Source organism: Meleagris gallopavo, chromosome 3, assembly GCF_905368555.1.
Source record: "Meleagris gallopavo chromosome 3, MGAL_WU_HG_1.1, whole genome shotgun sequence".
NCBI classification, from domain to species: domain Eukaryota; kingdom Metazoa; phylum Chordata; class Aves; order Galliformes; family Phasianidae; genus Meleagris; species Meleagris gallopavo.
In genome coordinates this window covers 90,217,895-90,234,930 of record NC_139406.1, presented here as the reverse complement: position 1 = coordinate 90,234,930, position 17,036 = coordinate 90,217,895, and the positions used below count along the sequence as shown (strand labels likewise).

General features: G+C 46.9%; 2 protein-coding genes across 3 annotated transcripts in view; one reads left to right on the top strand and one right to left on the bottom strand.

The window, feature by feature from the left end:
• Nucleotides 1-1,261: 1,261 nt before the first annotated feature.
• On the bottom strand, nucleotides 1,262-2,438 carry RPLP1 (ribosomal protein lateral stalk subunit P1). Its single transcript, XM_003205306.5, has 4 exons — nucleotides 2,251-2,438; nucleotides 2,067-2,141; nucleotides 1,847-1,964; nucleotides 1,262-1,382 (listed from the first exon to the last, which is right to left on the bottom strand). Exons 1-4 carry the CDS (start codon nucleotides 2,320-2,322, stop codon nucleotides 1,303-1,305), a joined length of 345 nt encoding a protein of 114 aa, XP_003205354.1. The 5' UTR covers nucleotides 2,323-2,438; the 3' UTR covers nucleotides 1,262-1,302.
• Nucleotides 2,439-8,776: 6,338 nt separating this feature from the next.
• The window catches only part of AGO2 (argonaute RISC catalytic component 2), a 52,538-nt gene continuing 44,278 nt past the window's right edge, over nucleotides 8,777-17,036 (top strand). Inside the window, exon 1 of one of the 2 annotated variants that reach the window (XM_085221738.1) lies at nucleotides 8,777-9,284. In XM_085221738.1, the coding sequence (XP_085077864.1) occupies nucleotides 8,786-9,284 (499 nt within the window). In that variant the 5' untranslated portion in view covers nucleotides 8,777-8,785. The remainder of the gene's footprint in view (nucleotides 9,285-17,036) is intronic. The other variant, XM_085221739.1, reaches the window with a different exon arrangement.

The window sequence follows — 17,036 nt, the reverse complement described above, 5'->3', positions numbered from 1 at the left end:
CAGCTGCACAAGACATTGGATATCTCTGCTAGTTCTTACATGCCTGAAATAATTTTAAAGTTTTGCTTGGATGGTGGCAGCCACGTGGTTTGCAGGGGTTATCATGGAAGCTCTCAGCAGCAGTGGGGGTGCACAGACTGCTGCCACTGAGGTGCCTTCCAAAACTCCCAATGGGCTCCAGCTCTGCAGAGGCAGGGCAGTGCAGAGCATTTCTACCACTGCTTCGGACATGGACCAAAATTCCCTCTTCTACTCCTTTCAGTATTTTACTGGAATATTAAATGAAAGTTTTGCAGTTACATGCATGTGAATACAGCCCTTACATTGGCTCAGGTACTCTGTTCAGAAGTTAGTCATGTTTAAAGTATTACTACCCTATGTAACTTGCACCATTTTCCACAGCCACCCTTCAAAGCAGCATGTTTTCAGCAACGTTCCTTGATTTTTTTTTCCTGGAAAAGCAAGGACTACACACCCCATGTGTCTCAATTTAGGGTAGATTCAGGTTGGATGTCAGGGGGAAGTTCTTTACTATGAGAGTGGTGAGGTGCTGGAACAGGCTGCCCAGAGAGGCTGTGGATGCCCCATTCCTGGAGGTGCTCAAGGCCAGGTTGGATGGGGCCCTGGGCAGCCTGGGCTAGTATTAAATGGGGAGGTTGGTGGCCCTGCCACCATGTGGCAGGAGGGTTGGAGCTTTGTGATCCTTGAGGTTCCTTCCAACCCTGGCCATTCTGTGTAATGTCCGGGGTTGGGTTGGCTGCAGGTCAAAAGCCCAGAGCACTGTAAGACTTTCCCTTTGTTTTTTAAATTACAGCTACTCCCTCCCAGCTCAACAAGGGCATTCAGCAAAAGCTTTCTGCCTTTCCCCAAGCCCAGAGCTCAGCTGCTGTCCTCTCAAACATAGCCACTGCTTCTCCTACCGGGTTAAGCAACCACGTTCTGTGAATTGCCTGCCGGAAGCCATGCTGCTGCAGAGCACAGACTGAGGCTGTGGCTGTTCCAAGCTTCACCAAGATGCTGCAGCCTCATTGCAGTATAACCAAGCAGCAGCACTTTTGCTAAACCCAACCATGTCCCATTCTCACTGTGATAACATTTTCACCTTTGTCCACATTCTGAATGAAAGTAGGAGCAATGTTACTCATACCTGTCAGTGCTGAGGATGGGGACAAGCTGTAAAACCCATGTGACCACACACTGACAGCCAGTTTTGTCACTGGAGGTAATACAGCCATTCTTCAGAAGCGTTAAGAGACAAAAATACAGTTAAATGTTCTTTATTACAGGCAGTTACAAAACTATTTAGTCAAAAAGACCAAAGCCCATGTCATCATCAGATTCCTCTGATTCTTCTTTCTTTTCTTCTTCTTTCTTCTCCTCGGCTGGAAAAGAAAAAGATCATCAGAAACTTCCCATTTCCATCAGTTCATGAAGTCATGCTATCAAAGACTTCACATTCAAAGACTGTAACATCAAGGAACAGCACCTGAGCAACCCTACCAAGTCCCATTTCACAGCCCAGTGAGAGCAGTCTACCAGGGAACTGGCACTGCACCTTCACAACTCTATGAAACCTCAAAAGTTCCACAGGGCAGGCTCACTTTGTCAACATCAGTCACATCCTCACACCTGAGACAACAGCAGTGCTGTACACTGATTCAGAGTGCGACCAATGCACAGAGAAAGAGGATCTGGGGGTGTTAGCAGCCAGCTGGCTGACCACGAGCCAGCAGCGTGCCCAGGTGGCCAAGAAGGCCAACGGCAACCTTGGCTCGTCTCACAAACGGCACAGCCAGCAGGAGGCGATCGTCCCTCCGTTCTCAGCTCCGGCGCTCAGCGCACTTACCGGGCGCAGCACCACCGCCCGCCGGCGCGGCACCACCCGCAGGAGCAGCCGCAGCCGGAGCTCCGCCACCGGCTCCTACGTTGCAGATGAGGCTTCCGATGTCGATGTTGGCCAGAGCCTGGGGAGGACGAGCACCGGCGAGACCTGGTTAGCACGGGGCGCGCGCGCTCGCAGCACGGCGCCGTAGCAGCCGCAACCTTCTCCCCTCGCTGCCACGTACCTTAGCGAAGAGGCCCGGCCAGAACGGCTCCACGTTCACTCCCGCCGCCTTGATGAGGGCGTTAATCTTATCCTCCTGCCACACAGAGAACGGCGCTGAGGGCCGGTCCTGCCCCCCCGCACCGCCGGCCATGCCGCGGTCCCGCCGCCATCTTGTGGCGGAGGCCCTCGGGCCGCGCACTCACCGTTACGGTGACTTCGTCGTCGTGGAGAATGAGGGCGGAGTAGATGCACGCGAGCTCGGAGACGGAGGCCATGGTGGGGGCGCGGTGCCAGTCGCCGGGGGAGAACGGCCTTAGCTTCAGCTGAAGGACGCAGCACCTTGTCACGCCGGGGACGAAAGGGAGCACGCGCCACCCGGGGGGGCTTTATAAGGGCGCCATCAGCCAATCGCGATCTGCGAGCCGGAGCGCTGTCCAATCCGCGAGCATCAGGGGCGGGCCCGAAGGGAGAGCTCCGCCAATCGCAGCTCGGCGGGGAGTGATGGGAGATGACGGCGGCATTACCTCAGCGGCGCTCCCTGGGCGGCCGTGCGCGGCGCTGTGGGGCTCTCACGTGTCTCGTCTTTTCTGACTTTTTTTTCTTAATATCCCTTCCCAGACAGATCCCACGCTGATCATATCGACGTATGTGAAGGAAAGAATTGAGGAATGACTCCCCTGAGCAAAAGGAAGCATGGAGAGCTAGAGCTTGGTAATGCAGCAGGATCACCTTCAGCCTTTATTGGAGCTGAATACCTCACAAGGGTTTTACTCCATCTGAAGATACTACCAGCTACAGAATAGCAAAACAATGCAGATGCATTGCTCAAAATAAAATATTAAGACCTAACACTTGAACAAGCTTAGGTTCTGTTTGCTAAAGATGTTAATTAAAGGAGATGTGTCTTCAGCCTTGCTTCATGGCTGTCAGGCTGCATCTACTGAGTGACACTGAGGAGGCTTAAACCTGTAGGGGCTCAGAATTAAGATGAAAGCAAACCACTGTAGATATGTGTACACACGTATATCCACATACCTACATCTGTACGTGCATCCACTTAAAGAATTGGAGACTGCTGTGATTGCAGTATTAACACTGATAAATCACGCCAGTTTTAAAATGTAAAACACAACTTTACCACTGAAAGTCGTTAAGAAAACACCCCATGCTAATGAGTCGTTCTCACAGCTGTTATCCCTGCAGATTATTCTCACACTTTTTTGGTCATTATCACAATGTATGCAAAGCAGCCAGGACTCACCACTTGATCCCAAGCTGATGTTGTGTATACAGCCCTGCTGAGCTGATGCCGTGTGGTCAGAGCATGACTGTGGTTTGTGGGTAATCATCACGGTAGACAAACTCAAAGGTCTTCAGCAAGGAAGCCTGAACTTCACATTTTCTTTCGTTCCTTTCTCTTGCTTAACTACTTGCTTTGTGTTGTTTGTAACTTTCCTGAGCTGATTCTTCCTTTATAAAAACAGTCTTTTCCCAACATTCAAGCTGTACTTTTTCAATAATGAATAGCTGACCGTCAGATGGTTTGAGGTCCCTGTTTTCCAGGTCTTTGCCATTATCCCGCAATAAAACACACTGCAGAAGCTCGGTATAAAGTTCCAGGTCACAGAGCCAGCTCTCACAGATGTTACACAGGTCTGACAAACTAGGGTTGGTGCCTTTGGCCTGTTCATAGCAAGACAAGACAACAGCATTTTCACCGAGCATATGGTATGAATTTTCTAAGTAGTTACGTTGCAATGGCATGGTTGTGTTTGGTTCAAAGGAAGCTAGCATTAAAATCAGTGTAATGATTTTTCTGGGTTCTAGAAAACTGCATTATGTCATTGCTCAGCACTGAGGAAAATAAGTAAGACGGATGAAGTGGCAAAGTCCTCTACCTGTGACTTGAAGGCAGAGTTTCACACAAAACAACATATGGGCTAGGCACTCAGCCAGGTGCAGGACCTGCAGGTGTGGAAGTCACTTGCAAGATGGAGAAAAGATATGACGTTGACTGAAAAAAGCAAACAACAAAGCATGATTCCCTGAGCTTCCAGGTAGGTTTTGTATTGCCTGGAATCACAGTCTTTCCAACTCTTGAGAGAGGGAAGGTGCTGGCAGATCATCAGGGTGCCTTGTATTCATCTTAGTCACTGTGTAGGTGCTGTTCATCAGGACAGTTATCCCCTCCTGCATCTGTTTTCCAGTTGTGGTACTAGTTTCTTTCTTTGTATGGTATGCTTTTGCAGGGTTGTTTTGTTGCCGTTGTTGTATTTTATTTTATTTTGACAGCATGACTGTTCACCATAAAGTTGTGTTCTCCCAATTTGTTCACATTCAGTCTCAAATACAGCATTTGATTCTCTTTTCTTTTTTTGGAAACAACTTTTTCCTTAGCTTACTTTTTTTTTTTTTTTTTTTTTTTTTTTTTTTTTTTTTTTCCTGTGTTTTACACTTCCTCATAAATGTGATGGGATGCCTCGTCCCTGGAGGTGTTCAAGGCCAGATTGGATGGGCCCTGGGCAGCCTGATCTAGTATTACACAGGGAGGTTGGTGGCCCTGCATGTGGCAGGGGGTTGGAGATTCATGATCCTTGAGGTCCCTTCCAACCCTGGCCATTCTGTGATTCTGTGTTCAGACCCCCAAAAAATGTTCAAGCCTGAGCTGATGACTGCATTAGGAAGTCCCACAGAAGCCTGTGTGGACAGAAACCCCGAAACTCTACTATGACTTGAAACAGTAATACTCAACTCTCACCATATCCCCAATAGGTGGTGCTGCACCTTTGTCATAGTTTTCAATTGTCGCTGTGTTGTTCGCTCTGATCACTAGAAAAGTCAGTCCTTCTTGAGTGAAGTCAAGCCCTCAAAGACTTTGTAACCAGGTGAACACATCAGGTCAGTTGTGGTCTTTCTCACTTTTGTTCTGATAGAATCATAGAATCGTTCAGGTTGGAAAAGACCTTAAAGATCATTGAGTCCAACCACAACCTAACCATACTACCTAACTCTAACAACCCTCCGCTAAATCATGTTCCTGAGCACCACATCCAAACGGATTTTAAACTCATCCAGGGATGGTGACTCAACCACCTCCCTGGGGAGCCTATTCCAGTGTTTAACAACCCTTTCTGTAAAGAAGTGTCTCCTGATATCCAACCTAAACTTACCCTGGTGCAACTTAAGGCCATTTCCCCTCGTCCTGTCACCTGTCAGCAGTGAAAAGAGACCAGCCCCACTCTCACTTTAAGCACCTTTCAGATACTGGCAGAGAGCAATAAGGTCGCCTCTCAGCCTCCTTTTCCCCAGACTGAACAGCCCCAGTTCCTTCAGTCTCTGCTGGTAGGGCATATTCTCCAAGCCATTCACAAGCCTCGTTGCCCTTCTTTGGACCTGCTCCAGCACCTCAATATCTGTACTGAGGTGCCCAAGACTGAGCACAGTACTCAAGGTGAGGCCTCACCAATGCCAAATACAGGGCAGGATGACTTCCCTAGTCCTGCTCACCACAGCATTCCTGATACAAGCCAGGATGCCATTGGCCTTCTTGGCCACCTAGGCACACTGCTGGCTCATATTCAGCCCACTGTCCGTCAATACACCAAGGTCCCTTTCCATCAAGCAGCTTTCCAGCCACTCCTCCCCAAGCCTGTAGAGTTGCCTGGGGTTGTTGTGATCAAAATGCAGGACCTGACACTTGGCCCTATTTAAAATGACACAGAATATGTGAGAAATCTAATGCAGGCACTCCAGAATAACATCTTAAAAGCCAGGCCACTTGAAGGCTAAAGAAAAAGTAAGTTTGAGTCCCCCTCAGAGTCAAGAATCAAATTTACGTCTTTCTTCTCTAAGTAAAATTTTTGCCATTGTATCATTACTACCCATCCCTAACAGACTTGTATAAACTGGCTTTGAATGCAATTTGGGTTAAAATGAAAAGGGTTGTTACTTAGTGAAGTCAAAATATGTTCTCTAATAAAAAGAAAAGCCAGATATTCTGCCAGCAGCCTATTGCATATAAAATATTTACCCCCAAGCACCTCCGTTCATATAAATTATTTTTAAAAGCCATTCATAAATCCCATAATTATTTCCAAAATGATGAGAAAATGCACAGCTTTTCCAAAACTAATTTAATTTATCCTATGGGAGGTCTCTAGGAAATTTCAGCCTGAAATCCAGCCGTTATGACAGTGTACTGTGCAAAACAGTCACATTTCTCTTTAAAGAAATTTGATTGTGTTTCAGTAATTCTTCTTACACTACTGTGTAATTGTTAATAGAGTACATAGAGAGCACGATGAAAATAAAGCTGCTATGGAACTTACAAACCACTTTGATCCAAAACCTTTTAAGAAATGGAGGGGTTATTTGTTGTTGGTGTTTTTTTATTGGTGCGAAATTGCCGAGGAACAGATAATTAGGTTTCACTGTGCTCCAAAACAGCAATTGTCAGTGACAGAAAGCATTAGAAGTAATGGAGTGACATGGAGCAAAGCGTGTCCTGTTCCTTCAGGAGCAGAGGAAGACCAGCACTGCTCCGTGAACGCAGAAATGTTGCTGGGAGAGTGCAGGGAACAACAGGACTCCTAGACATGAAAACAGTGTTTAAATACAGGTATTTAATTGATTTACTATTTGACTGATTGAGCAAGTCTGCAGCCGTGTATACACAGCGATAAGCCCTTTTGAAGTTCTAAACCCTTCACCTATCTTCTGTTGCTAGATAGCTTGTTGTTTTCAAACTGACTGCAGAGCACCATTGTGAACTTTTCATCTTTTTTTTTTCTTTTGCAGCAGTGTGAGCTATCAGATGAAGTTCCATATTAGTGCATCTCTTCTGCATGTAAGCTCTGCTGACCATTGCTTTCAGTGTGGTGTTTCACAAGCAGAATGATGTAGAAAGGTGAGACAGGATTATCAATGTTTGTGTGTCCAACAGTCAGTTTGGTTGTTGTCTGCCTACAAAACAGTGATGATCATCTTCCTGGAAGTACATACTGAGCTCATTCCACATTTCTACCTACCAACACCAGGAGCTTTTCTTTCATGTGGAAAAATATAACACAGTAATCATTGCTTGTTTTGTTCCTCTTCAACTTGCAGGTTCCAAGCTTGTGAGTGTTCTGACAGAGGGCAATCTTATGAGTGAAATTATATATTATAATGCTTGAATTAAGTATATAAGCTTTGATAAATGTTTTGAGCACTAATAGACCTGATAATCAAATGCTTGCGATGCTCCTGGTGATGGTATGTATGTCAACTGCCACAGCACGTCAGGTGCCAGGGATCAAAAGTCACAGACTTTGAAATGCCACGATTACTCATGGTGATGACTTACTTTCATCTTGCATTCCTCGTACAGCAAACATAAGGCCCGTTGTTTCTCTTGCTGTAACAATAAACAAACTGCTCATGTGATGGTAGCCCTACTACTTTTTCTGCCCTTGTTTTTTTTCACACATTTTTGAACCTGAGAATGTAATGATAAGTGTCAAGACAGGCACATGGCATACAGCTATCCATACACTGTGTAGTCAGTGCTAGCGTGAGGCTGTAAATCTAGACATAGCTGGGTGACATCAGCTGGTGGATGCTGGTTGCTAATTTCTCCACAGTCACCACTTTCATTGGACTTTTCTAGAAACCTATCATACTACTTGTGTGTTCTCTTGTACATAAATGCAGAAGGACTAGTGGCATGGAAGTATGATAATGTTAGAGGGAGTTATCTTCTAATCAGATTGAAGAGATTGATTTAAATATAGTATCAAAAACTCAGATGCAGGCTGCATGATTTCCTACTGTCAGCATTTAGGACTGCCTAATATTTTCTTACCACAACAGTCCCTTCTAAAGAGTCTGTCCCCTTCTTTCTTACAGCCCCCTTCAGATACTGAAAGGCTGCTCTCAAGTCTCCCTGCAGTCTTCTCTTCTCCAGGCTGAACAGCTCCAGCTCTCCCAGCTGTGCTCAGAGAGGGCGGCGTTCCATCCCTGAGATCACTTTTGTGGCCCTCCTCCAGATGTACTCCAACAGATCCATGTCTCTCTTGTACTAAGGACTCCACATCAGGACACAGTACTCCAGGTAAGGCCTCAGCAGAGCAGAGTAGAGGGGCAGGATCACCTCCCTCGCCCTGCTGGCCACGCTTCCTTTGAAGAGAAGGTTCCAGAGCACGGCCTTTCAGAATGTAAAGGGTAGCTATAAGGATGGGGACAGACTCTTCAGCAGGGTCTGTGGTGACAGGACAAGGGGAAACAGTTGCAAACTAAAAGAGGTAACAGTTATATTCAAAATGAAAACAAAGTTCTTTCTGATAAGGATGATGAAGAACTGGCATAGGTTGCCCAGAGAGGTGGTGGATACTACATCCATGATCCAAGGTCAGGTTGGATGGGGCTGTGAGCACCTGATGGAGCTGTAGGTGTTCCTGCTCATTGCAGGGGAGTTGGACTAAATGGCCTTTAAGAGCCTTTTCCAACTCAAAGAATTCTATGATTCGATGTCTCTTTTGCATCACAGCAATTGTTAGTCCGTATTGTCCTGCACTGAACTCCGAATAAAGATGGCCAGAGATGACCCCGTTGTCCGAGTCACCACACTGCTGGATTTCCTAGACAGGACACTCACATCAGCGTCACGTCGAACAGGCAGCAAAGAGGGCTCGTCCCGTCCCCGCGTCTCACTGAAAGAGACAGCACAAGCAGTAGGAGCGAAACAGCGCGAGCCCGGCAATGATCCTCACATCCCGTAGTGAGGAGGAGGAGGCGGCGGCGGCGGAAGAGCGCAGCCCCGCTCGCTCCGGCCGTGCCGCGCTTCCCGCCCGATGGGGCCCGAGGAGGCGGGCGGAGGCGGCGGGCGGGGCGCCCCTTCCCGTGACTGCGCGGCTCCTCCCTTCCCCCCGCCCACCTCCCCGCTCCTCATTGCCGCTGAGTAACCTGGTTTCCCGGCGTCGGCCCGGCCCTCTTCCCTCTTTTTTTTTTTTTTTTTCTCTCTTTTTTTTTTTTTTTCCTTCTTTCTCCCCTCCTCCCCTTTTCTTTTCCTCTCCCCTCCCTTCTCTTTCCTTCTCCTCCCCCTTCTCCCAACAGCGTAACCGCCGCTCGGGCTTCTCCCCCTCCCTTCCCTCCCTTTCCCTCCCCTTCGGCCGCCGCCGCGGTAGAGACCTGGAGCGAGGCGCCGCCTCCGCCGCCGCACACGGAGCCATGTACCCGGGAGCCAGCACCGCCGGACCCGGTGAGGCTTTGGCCGCTTTCCCTCGAGCTACCCGGGGCGCTTTTTTCGCTCCGGGGTTTCGAACTCGGGTCCCGCGTGGGGGAGCTGGGGGAGGCGGCGCACGAGGCGCTGTCAGCGGCCCCTCACGGCGCTGCGCCGCGGGGCCGGAGGTGCGCGGGGGAGGGGGGGGAAACGCGGGCCTGGCCGCGGCCGCCGAGGCCACGCCGGGGGAAGGAGGGCTCGGGCCGCCCTCGGCACCGCGGGCCTGAGGCCCCCGAGAGGGGTCGCCTTCCCCCGCTCTCCTCTCCCCTCCCTCTGCCGGGGGGCCGAGGCCGGGGGCTCTGCCCGCTTGGAGCCGCCCCGGAGCGAGGCGGGGGCCGGCGGGCCGTCCGTGCCCGCGGCTGTGCGCTACGTGCCGCCCGCCTTCCCCGCGCCGGGCCCGGCTGTTCTGCCAGCTCGGCCTCCTGCCCCGCGGTGCCCCCGGGGTCTCCCGTTTCCTCGCTCCGATCCGCCGCGCCGTCCTGAGGCGCACGGGAGCGGGGGGTGAGCGGCGAACCGCGGCCCTCCTGCCTGGTTTCCTTGTTGAGACGGGGGTGAAAACGGTGTCCACGTGTCGAGTAGGGCTGGAAGGGGCTGCAGACCTCTGGCAAAGCTGTGCGTTCTGCCAGCGAAAGCCGCGATAAATGCGAACAACAGAACGGTCACCTTTTGGGGACGTTTAGCGTTATTTAGATGAACGTTGTGCGAGTTGGCACAATATGGGACAGTGCTTGTTGCTGTTTGGCTGTTTCTGTGTTGTAGTTTGGGTGACTGGTACTTCAGAAGTTGAGGTTTTTTTCCTAGAAAAGTTTCAGAGTAAGCAACTTCATGTCTTTTTAGTTACTGTTCTTAACAGGTTTTCCTAGAATCATCTCTAGAAGGGTATCTGGCAAGGAGTAGCGTAGTGGATGGTGGAACCTGTGGCAGATGCTCGGGAATGCTTCCTCTGTAAGAACATTCACAGGGTAGGGAAGTTCTTTACAGAGAGAGTGGTGAGGTGCTGGAACAGGCTGCCCAGAGAGGCTGTGGATACCCTGTCCCTGGAGGTGCTCAAGGCCAGATTGGATGGGGCCCTGGGCAGCCTGGTCTAGTATTAATTAAATGGGGAGGTTGGTGGCCCTGCATGTGGCAGGGGGGTTGGAACTTCATGATCTTTGAGGTCCCTTCCAACCCTGGCCATTCTGTGATTCTGTGGTAGCATCCACAGTTTCGTGTTGGCTTCTGTTTTTTTTCATCCTCTGATCTGATTCTCCTTGAAGGAGCAGGAATCAAGAAGGACAACTGCAGTGATTGCTTTTGTCTTAGGGGAATCTTTGTAATTCTTTGCATTTCTTCCTACAGTGCATTTACTGGACGTGCTGGGGGGAAAGGTCGCTGCAGTTGTGTGTATTCAGACTGATATTCAAGGCACTGGGTTTATGTAGGGTCACTGCAGCTGTGTGCATCCAGATATTCAAGGCTCTGTGTTTTATGTAGAACATCACTTGCACATTTTGGTAGTAACAGCAGTGTATAAGTATTGATTTAATTATCTGCCTTACTTCTAGTGCCTGGTTTTCTTCTTCATTCGTTGTCAAGGTATTTGAGGCACTCGTTTGTGTTGCAAACGAGTTGCTTACCTCCTGTTGATAAAATCTTCTTCAAAATTGTGTGTAAAGAGCCAAAGTATTATTGAAAATACTTGCAGCCTGGGAGTATTGGGAGTACCTTTACATGTCCCTTTATCCTCCTACATTCTCTCTCTCTGATCCTTCTCTTCTTTTCATGCGAAATGAACTGACTTCTATAGCACTACACCTAGTGTTTAAGGACATTACCCCTTTACCAGAACAGCCCTTTCTGAGCATCAAGATTTTGCTTTAAAATCATCCTTTCACTGAATCTGAGGTTGTTATTCCTCTCCAAACATCGCCTCTCAGGCTCCTTCTCTTCTGCTCCCTCCAACCAAGCTCATCCTCAGACTTGTTTGCTTCCTAGTTTATCTCTGCAGCTCAGCCTTCTGCAGAGCTGGGCAGGGTCTGTTCTGGGGTAGGAGCTGCGAGTTATTCTCTGTGTCGTGAGGATCTCTGATTCCTTGCTGTAAAACCATCCGCAGAGAGCCTTAGCAGCACAGTGGCTTCTGCTAGTCCAAACAACTTCCTGCTCCACATGAAGTTGTAAGCAGGGATTTTTTTGTTAGAGGATCTTATTGCAAACTCCGGGGTGGTACAGCTGTCCCCCTGTTTCTCTTATGCCTCTTGGTGATTCCTCTCCTTGCACCACATGCAAAAGGCAGAGGACCAGTGTGGCCTTGCCTCTACTTTCACATAAATTGCAAAAAGCAGCAGATCAGAGCATTAAAGCACTTCCTTATCATATCTGGCTCCTGCTTCTCGCATCAATTAGGATCAGTCAGCTCCATGCATCCTAGTGCATCTGCATCTGGACTGTGGCCCAAGGAGATTGGTACAGAATTTTGGAATCCGTCACGTTCCGGGTGTTGGCACAACTGGTGGATAGTGAAATATTCTGGTACTTTCCAAGTGAGTTGATATGGAAAAATACCTGACAAAAGGCAGCTACTCCTGTAGCAGAGATTCTAAGTGAGACCCTTTGGGCTTTCCTGGATTGCAGTGAGCTGTGACCAGCGATCTCAGCTGGGTTGGAATGCCTCCTAGGCACTACCAAATCCTCAAGACCTTTGGTAGAGGCTAGAGTGAAGTTATCCCCCTCAAGTTAGTCTTGATTATCCCCCACCAAGGAATGCAGATGTACTGTGAGCGTTTGCTCTAAACTTGAATAGAAGGGAATGGTAAGTATAGGTTGGCTTATTCTTCCATCCACCTCCCTACTCAGATATGTTTTAACTGTAGGTGTTTCATGAGGGTGGGTGTTGAGGTGTTTTACTGGATCCACGTATCTCTGTTTATCTGTGTGCGTGTGCTGCAGTGTATGTTGTGCATCTGTGCACACGTGTATACATTGATATAGGGTATTCTATCAGTGTGCATCTTGTCCTCCATGGATGTGTAATCAAGTTGCTGTCGAGTTATATATTTCACTAAATCGCTTTATTAATCTCCAAATTGGTTAACGATTAAGTGCTGTTAAAATTCAACCCTTTGATTTACCTCATAAATGTTAAATTGCTTCTAAATCTAACTGAGGGAATTATGTTTTCATTTCTGATAATTATGAAACCAGTCTGGAACTGGGATCTGTCAGCAGGAGGTTCAGCTGTATTGCACAAGGCTCTGTGCAGTCTGTGTGCTGCGGTGGAAGTCCCCTTCCATACGTTAATCTGACACCTGAAATTGCTGAAATCTGGTTCAGAGGAATGCACGAGAGTTGTCGTTTGCAGCCATTTAAGATTAGCAGCTGCTGTGAATGCCCAAGAGCTCCAGCATCGGTGTGTCAGCACATCCTTGACACCACTTGAGTGCTCCGTTCCTGTGCCTCCTAACTTAGACCTTGCTGCTGTTTGCTTCTCGATGTTGTTGATGCATGGGAAGTACTTCACTCTTCAAGTTCCCATTGCCAAACTGGATGCCCATTCTGTGGTGGTGGCCTCCTGCCAACGTAATGGCTCAATCTGCCCCAGGGCTGGCTATTTTCATCTTAATTCTTTCTCCATTTAACAATATAAAGCAAGTTATGTGGCCATAACAGCAGTTTTTCTGTGTTCACCTGACTAATTTCAAAGAACGTCCAAGCGGCGTAGTGATAGAATGGTTTGTGTTGGAGGGAACCCTTAAAGATCAGGTAGTCCAACCTTCCTTTCCATAGACAAATATTAATAAAGACACTGTTTTTATATCAGTTTGTTTTGAAAAAGTGGTGAAAACTCACGTGAACTTTTGTAACTTATACTGAGTGACTCTTTATTTCTGAATTGCAAGATTGGCGTCCTATATATTCTATTTCTTACTCTTTGAAAGCACATTTAATTTTGTCTGCTACTGGAAATGTTAATTGTTAAAGCAGCAGTTGTCTGAAATACAGCGACTTTGTAAAGGGGTTATGGCTTTCCATGTGTCAAACACATGAAAATTAAGGGTATTTTCTTACCTCCTGGTTGATTATTTGATGAAAAGATGACTGATGTTGACGTACATCCGACTGAAACTTTCTCCTTTCCTTAGTGAGCCAATGTATACAAAAGATTCACTGTATGGAAAGTACAAGAGTTTATTCAGCAGTGATTCTCTTACTGACTGTACATACAGCTTTACAAAACTTGTAAGACTCATCAAAAACGGTGTTGCATACAGCCTTCCTTTTCTCAAGTTTTGGAGGAGCATTTGGTCATGTTGTTAGTGATCAAATTTGTAATATTCATAACAGCAGACAGTACTACTACTTGTTAAAGATGTGATCTCTCACTTCCATGACTATTAAGAAAAGTCAACCGTGAATATCTTATTTTTGCTAAGTTCCAGGGTAGGAAAAAAAGAGCTGATGGAAAATATTATGTAGTTTTAAGTGTAATGGCTGTGGGTAGGGATCTGCTCCATGCATTGTCTGATGAATTGCCCTCAGTATCATGCATCTTTTCTGACGGACAAAGAGCAGCCCACCAGCACGAGAAGTGTCTCCTGGCCTGTTGGCTTGACAAGTTCTGTGCTTTCCAAGGTGCTGCAAGGGCTTTTTCTTTTTCTTTTTTTTTTCTTTTTTATTTTAATACATAAGAACATTTTCTTACTGATTCCATGCTTGCAAAGTTGGAAAAGACAGACCTGAACAACACCATTTTCTGCAGCTGTGAAGGCAAGTGGCACTGATACCAGGTAGACATCTCAGAACTATCTGGAGGGGAAGATGCATGTAATGGGAGCAATGATCTTCCCTTGGAAAGAAAGGGGTATTGTGTGTGCTTAATGAACGTTGAGCGTAGAATGCTTTGATCAAGTACTGCTTATGCTAAAGCAGAATGTCTTGGCACTTGATGTTATCTGATTAACCACAGAATGGCCAGGGTTGGAAGGGACCTCAAAGATCATGAAGTTCCAACCCCCCTGCCACATGGTGGCAGGGCCACCAACCTCCCCATTTAATTAATACTAGACCAGGCTGCCCAGGGCCCCATCCAACCTGGCCTTGAGCACCTCCAGGGACAGGGCATCCACAGCCTCTCTGGGCAGCCTGTTCCAGCACCTCACCACTCCATTGATTAATCAAGGATAGTTGTTCCCCTTAGGAAATTGGCAAGATGAAAACTGTTCAGCTTGTTCTTACGTGGCCATGTAAGGGTGAAAAGAGTAAAGGGAGCCTTTCCCAGATGACCACTGAGGCGTCAGGCTCTTCAGGGGTCCTACACCATCAAGTGCAGTTGGCAGAAAAGTAGCCAAAAGGAGTTGGAGTACCGTGATTGCTTAATGCTGCAGCTATGTGGGTAGTAGGTATTTCTTCTGTATTAGTTAGATGGAATACTTGGGGAATTTAATGTCTGAATACAGCGAAATCACAGAATCAGTAAGGTTAGAGAAGACCTGTAAGGCCATTCACTCCAACTATCAGCCCATCCCCACCAGGGCACTGAACCATGGCCCTCGGTGCCACTTCTGCCTTTTTCTTGTACACCTCCAGCAATGGCAATTCCACCGCTTCCCTGGGCAAGCTGTGCCAATGCCTGTTCTCACTGTGCTTTCCACAGCGCTGCCAAATGTTGGTTGTACTTGGGTTGTGAAACTGATGCTTTTTAACCGCAGATGTGGTGAGAGTAGTTGGTTCTCTCCTGTCGTAATTTGTTTGTCTTTTTCTATTTCTGGCAGAGCTGCTCAGCTGTGTTTTGTCTCTGCTGTATGTTTTAGTCTTCTTTTCTCTCGAGAAACAAAATGTTTCATTGCTGAAAGCAGATATAAAAGCTGTCTGTGTGCTAGCCTGTAATTTTATGTATGTCTGAAACTAGCCTAATCTAGCGGTGCTGCGGGAAGAAATGGTTGTGTTGGCATCATGTGGGATGTTGCATTGTGTGCTGCTCCGAACTGAACCAAGTCTCTCTTTTTTTTTTTTTTTTTTTCCTGCCTTTATCCCTTTGCCCTGTTGACTTTTCCTTGATAGAAGCAAAACAGGAATGCTGGTGATAAAAGTTATGGGATGTGTTGTGACTGCAGCAGCAGTCTGTGGGGCAGAAATGGAGTCGTTGCTCTTCAGCATGTCACTCAAGGGGCTCAACACTGCTTTTGAAACCTGTAGTGGTGTTTGTAGCACAGATTGATAGGCAACACCAGGTTGATGATTTTGTAAACCAGTTTAGTGACTCTTATCTGGCCTGGCTGTGAACTGACTTCGAGGCAGCAGTAGGTGCTGTGATGTGAGCTTGGGTGCCTCTTAGAGCTGCTCATGTCACAGATTACCTCTGTAGAACTCTGTCTTAGTTTAGTAGTAGGAAGTGTGTGGACGTGCCAGTTCTGATTTGTTTTAAATAAGCCTATTTTAGATGAGTTCCCAAGAGGGGAGGATTCACTGGCTTAGCTAGATCAATCTAAAACTGTTTGAAGTTAAATTTGTCATGTAGATGAATAAGCCTTTAAAACATAATTATTACTGGGGCCTCGTTAAATACCTTCTGAAACTTGTTTAGCAAGTGTTAACTAGTAAAGGACAGACGTCTATTCATGCAGAGGGTAAATTCCTATCTAAATGTTTCTGTGTTCTTGGCTTCGCTTATCCTTTGATAAAGAACTTATTACATTGTCCTTTCATACAAGTCGTGGATTGCAGTGAATGCTCCCTTTCTGCTGCTTTTAAGGAGTCCCTCTGTTGGTTGGCCTCTCTTGCCCTGTCGTAATCCTCCATCACTTCTGACATCTTCGTTTGCTCTCACTTGGAGCACAGTCTGTAGATCTGGGGGGAGCAGGAGGTGGGGATCTCTTTGTGATTTTTTCCACGTTCTTTTTTATTCTAATTGCTGCTAAAATGCAAGACTTCTCAAACAACAGAGTTTCAACTTGAGCTCTTTGGACTCTATCCCTTTTTGAACGTCAGTTTTTGAGACATAGCTTTAAAAAAAAAAAAAAAATCAACAAAAAAACCACCAACCCTCCAAACCACAGATGAAACAAGAATAGAATGGAAGACACTGAGGTTCAGGTAGGTACAACAGTGCAGAAGAACGAATGCCTCAATGAACCAAATACATTTCTTAAGGGTTTAATGAAGGAGCGTGTGGTTTCGATCTGTGCAAGTCACTGCTGTGTGAATGAGGGTGTGTTGTTTGAAGAAGTGAGAGTTTCATGCAGGAAGAGGAAACTTCAAAGTGGATTCCCACTGGGGTGAGGAAGTGGAACTTTACTGTTTGGATTGTGTGTGATAAGAATACAGTAGTATTTTTTTCCTAATTATTCCTGATTTGCAAATGTCCATTAACCTAAAACTTGGACACACTTGTATATGCTTTGTTTTTTTCCTGTCTTTTACAGAATCCTTAGACAAAATGGGCAGACCTCAAATGGAAACGTACAGGACTAGGTGCAATAGTGAATCAAATGTTGGTAGTGACACTGCAGCTGAAAATGGATGAATACGTATTTCTGTGAGATTGTGAATCTCCCTGTATTCAGGTGTCACTACTTAATAGTCTGCTCCCAAGCTTTAGCTGTCATCACTTGGGTGGCACAGTGCCACAGCTGGGTCTTCATTTGTTTTGACTAATATGAGAACTTAAGTTGGTTACAGGAAGCAGGTGGAAGAAAAAAGCTGTAATTGGGGAAAAACATCATAGAAGCATTCAACTGAAAGATTCCACTTCTCATG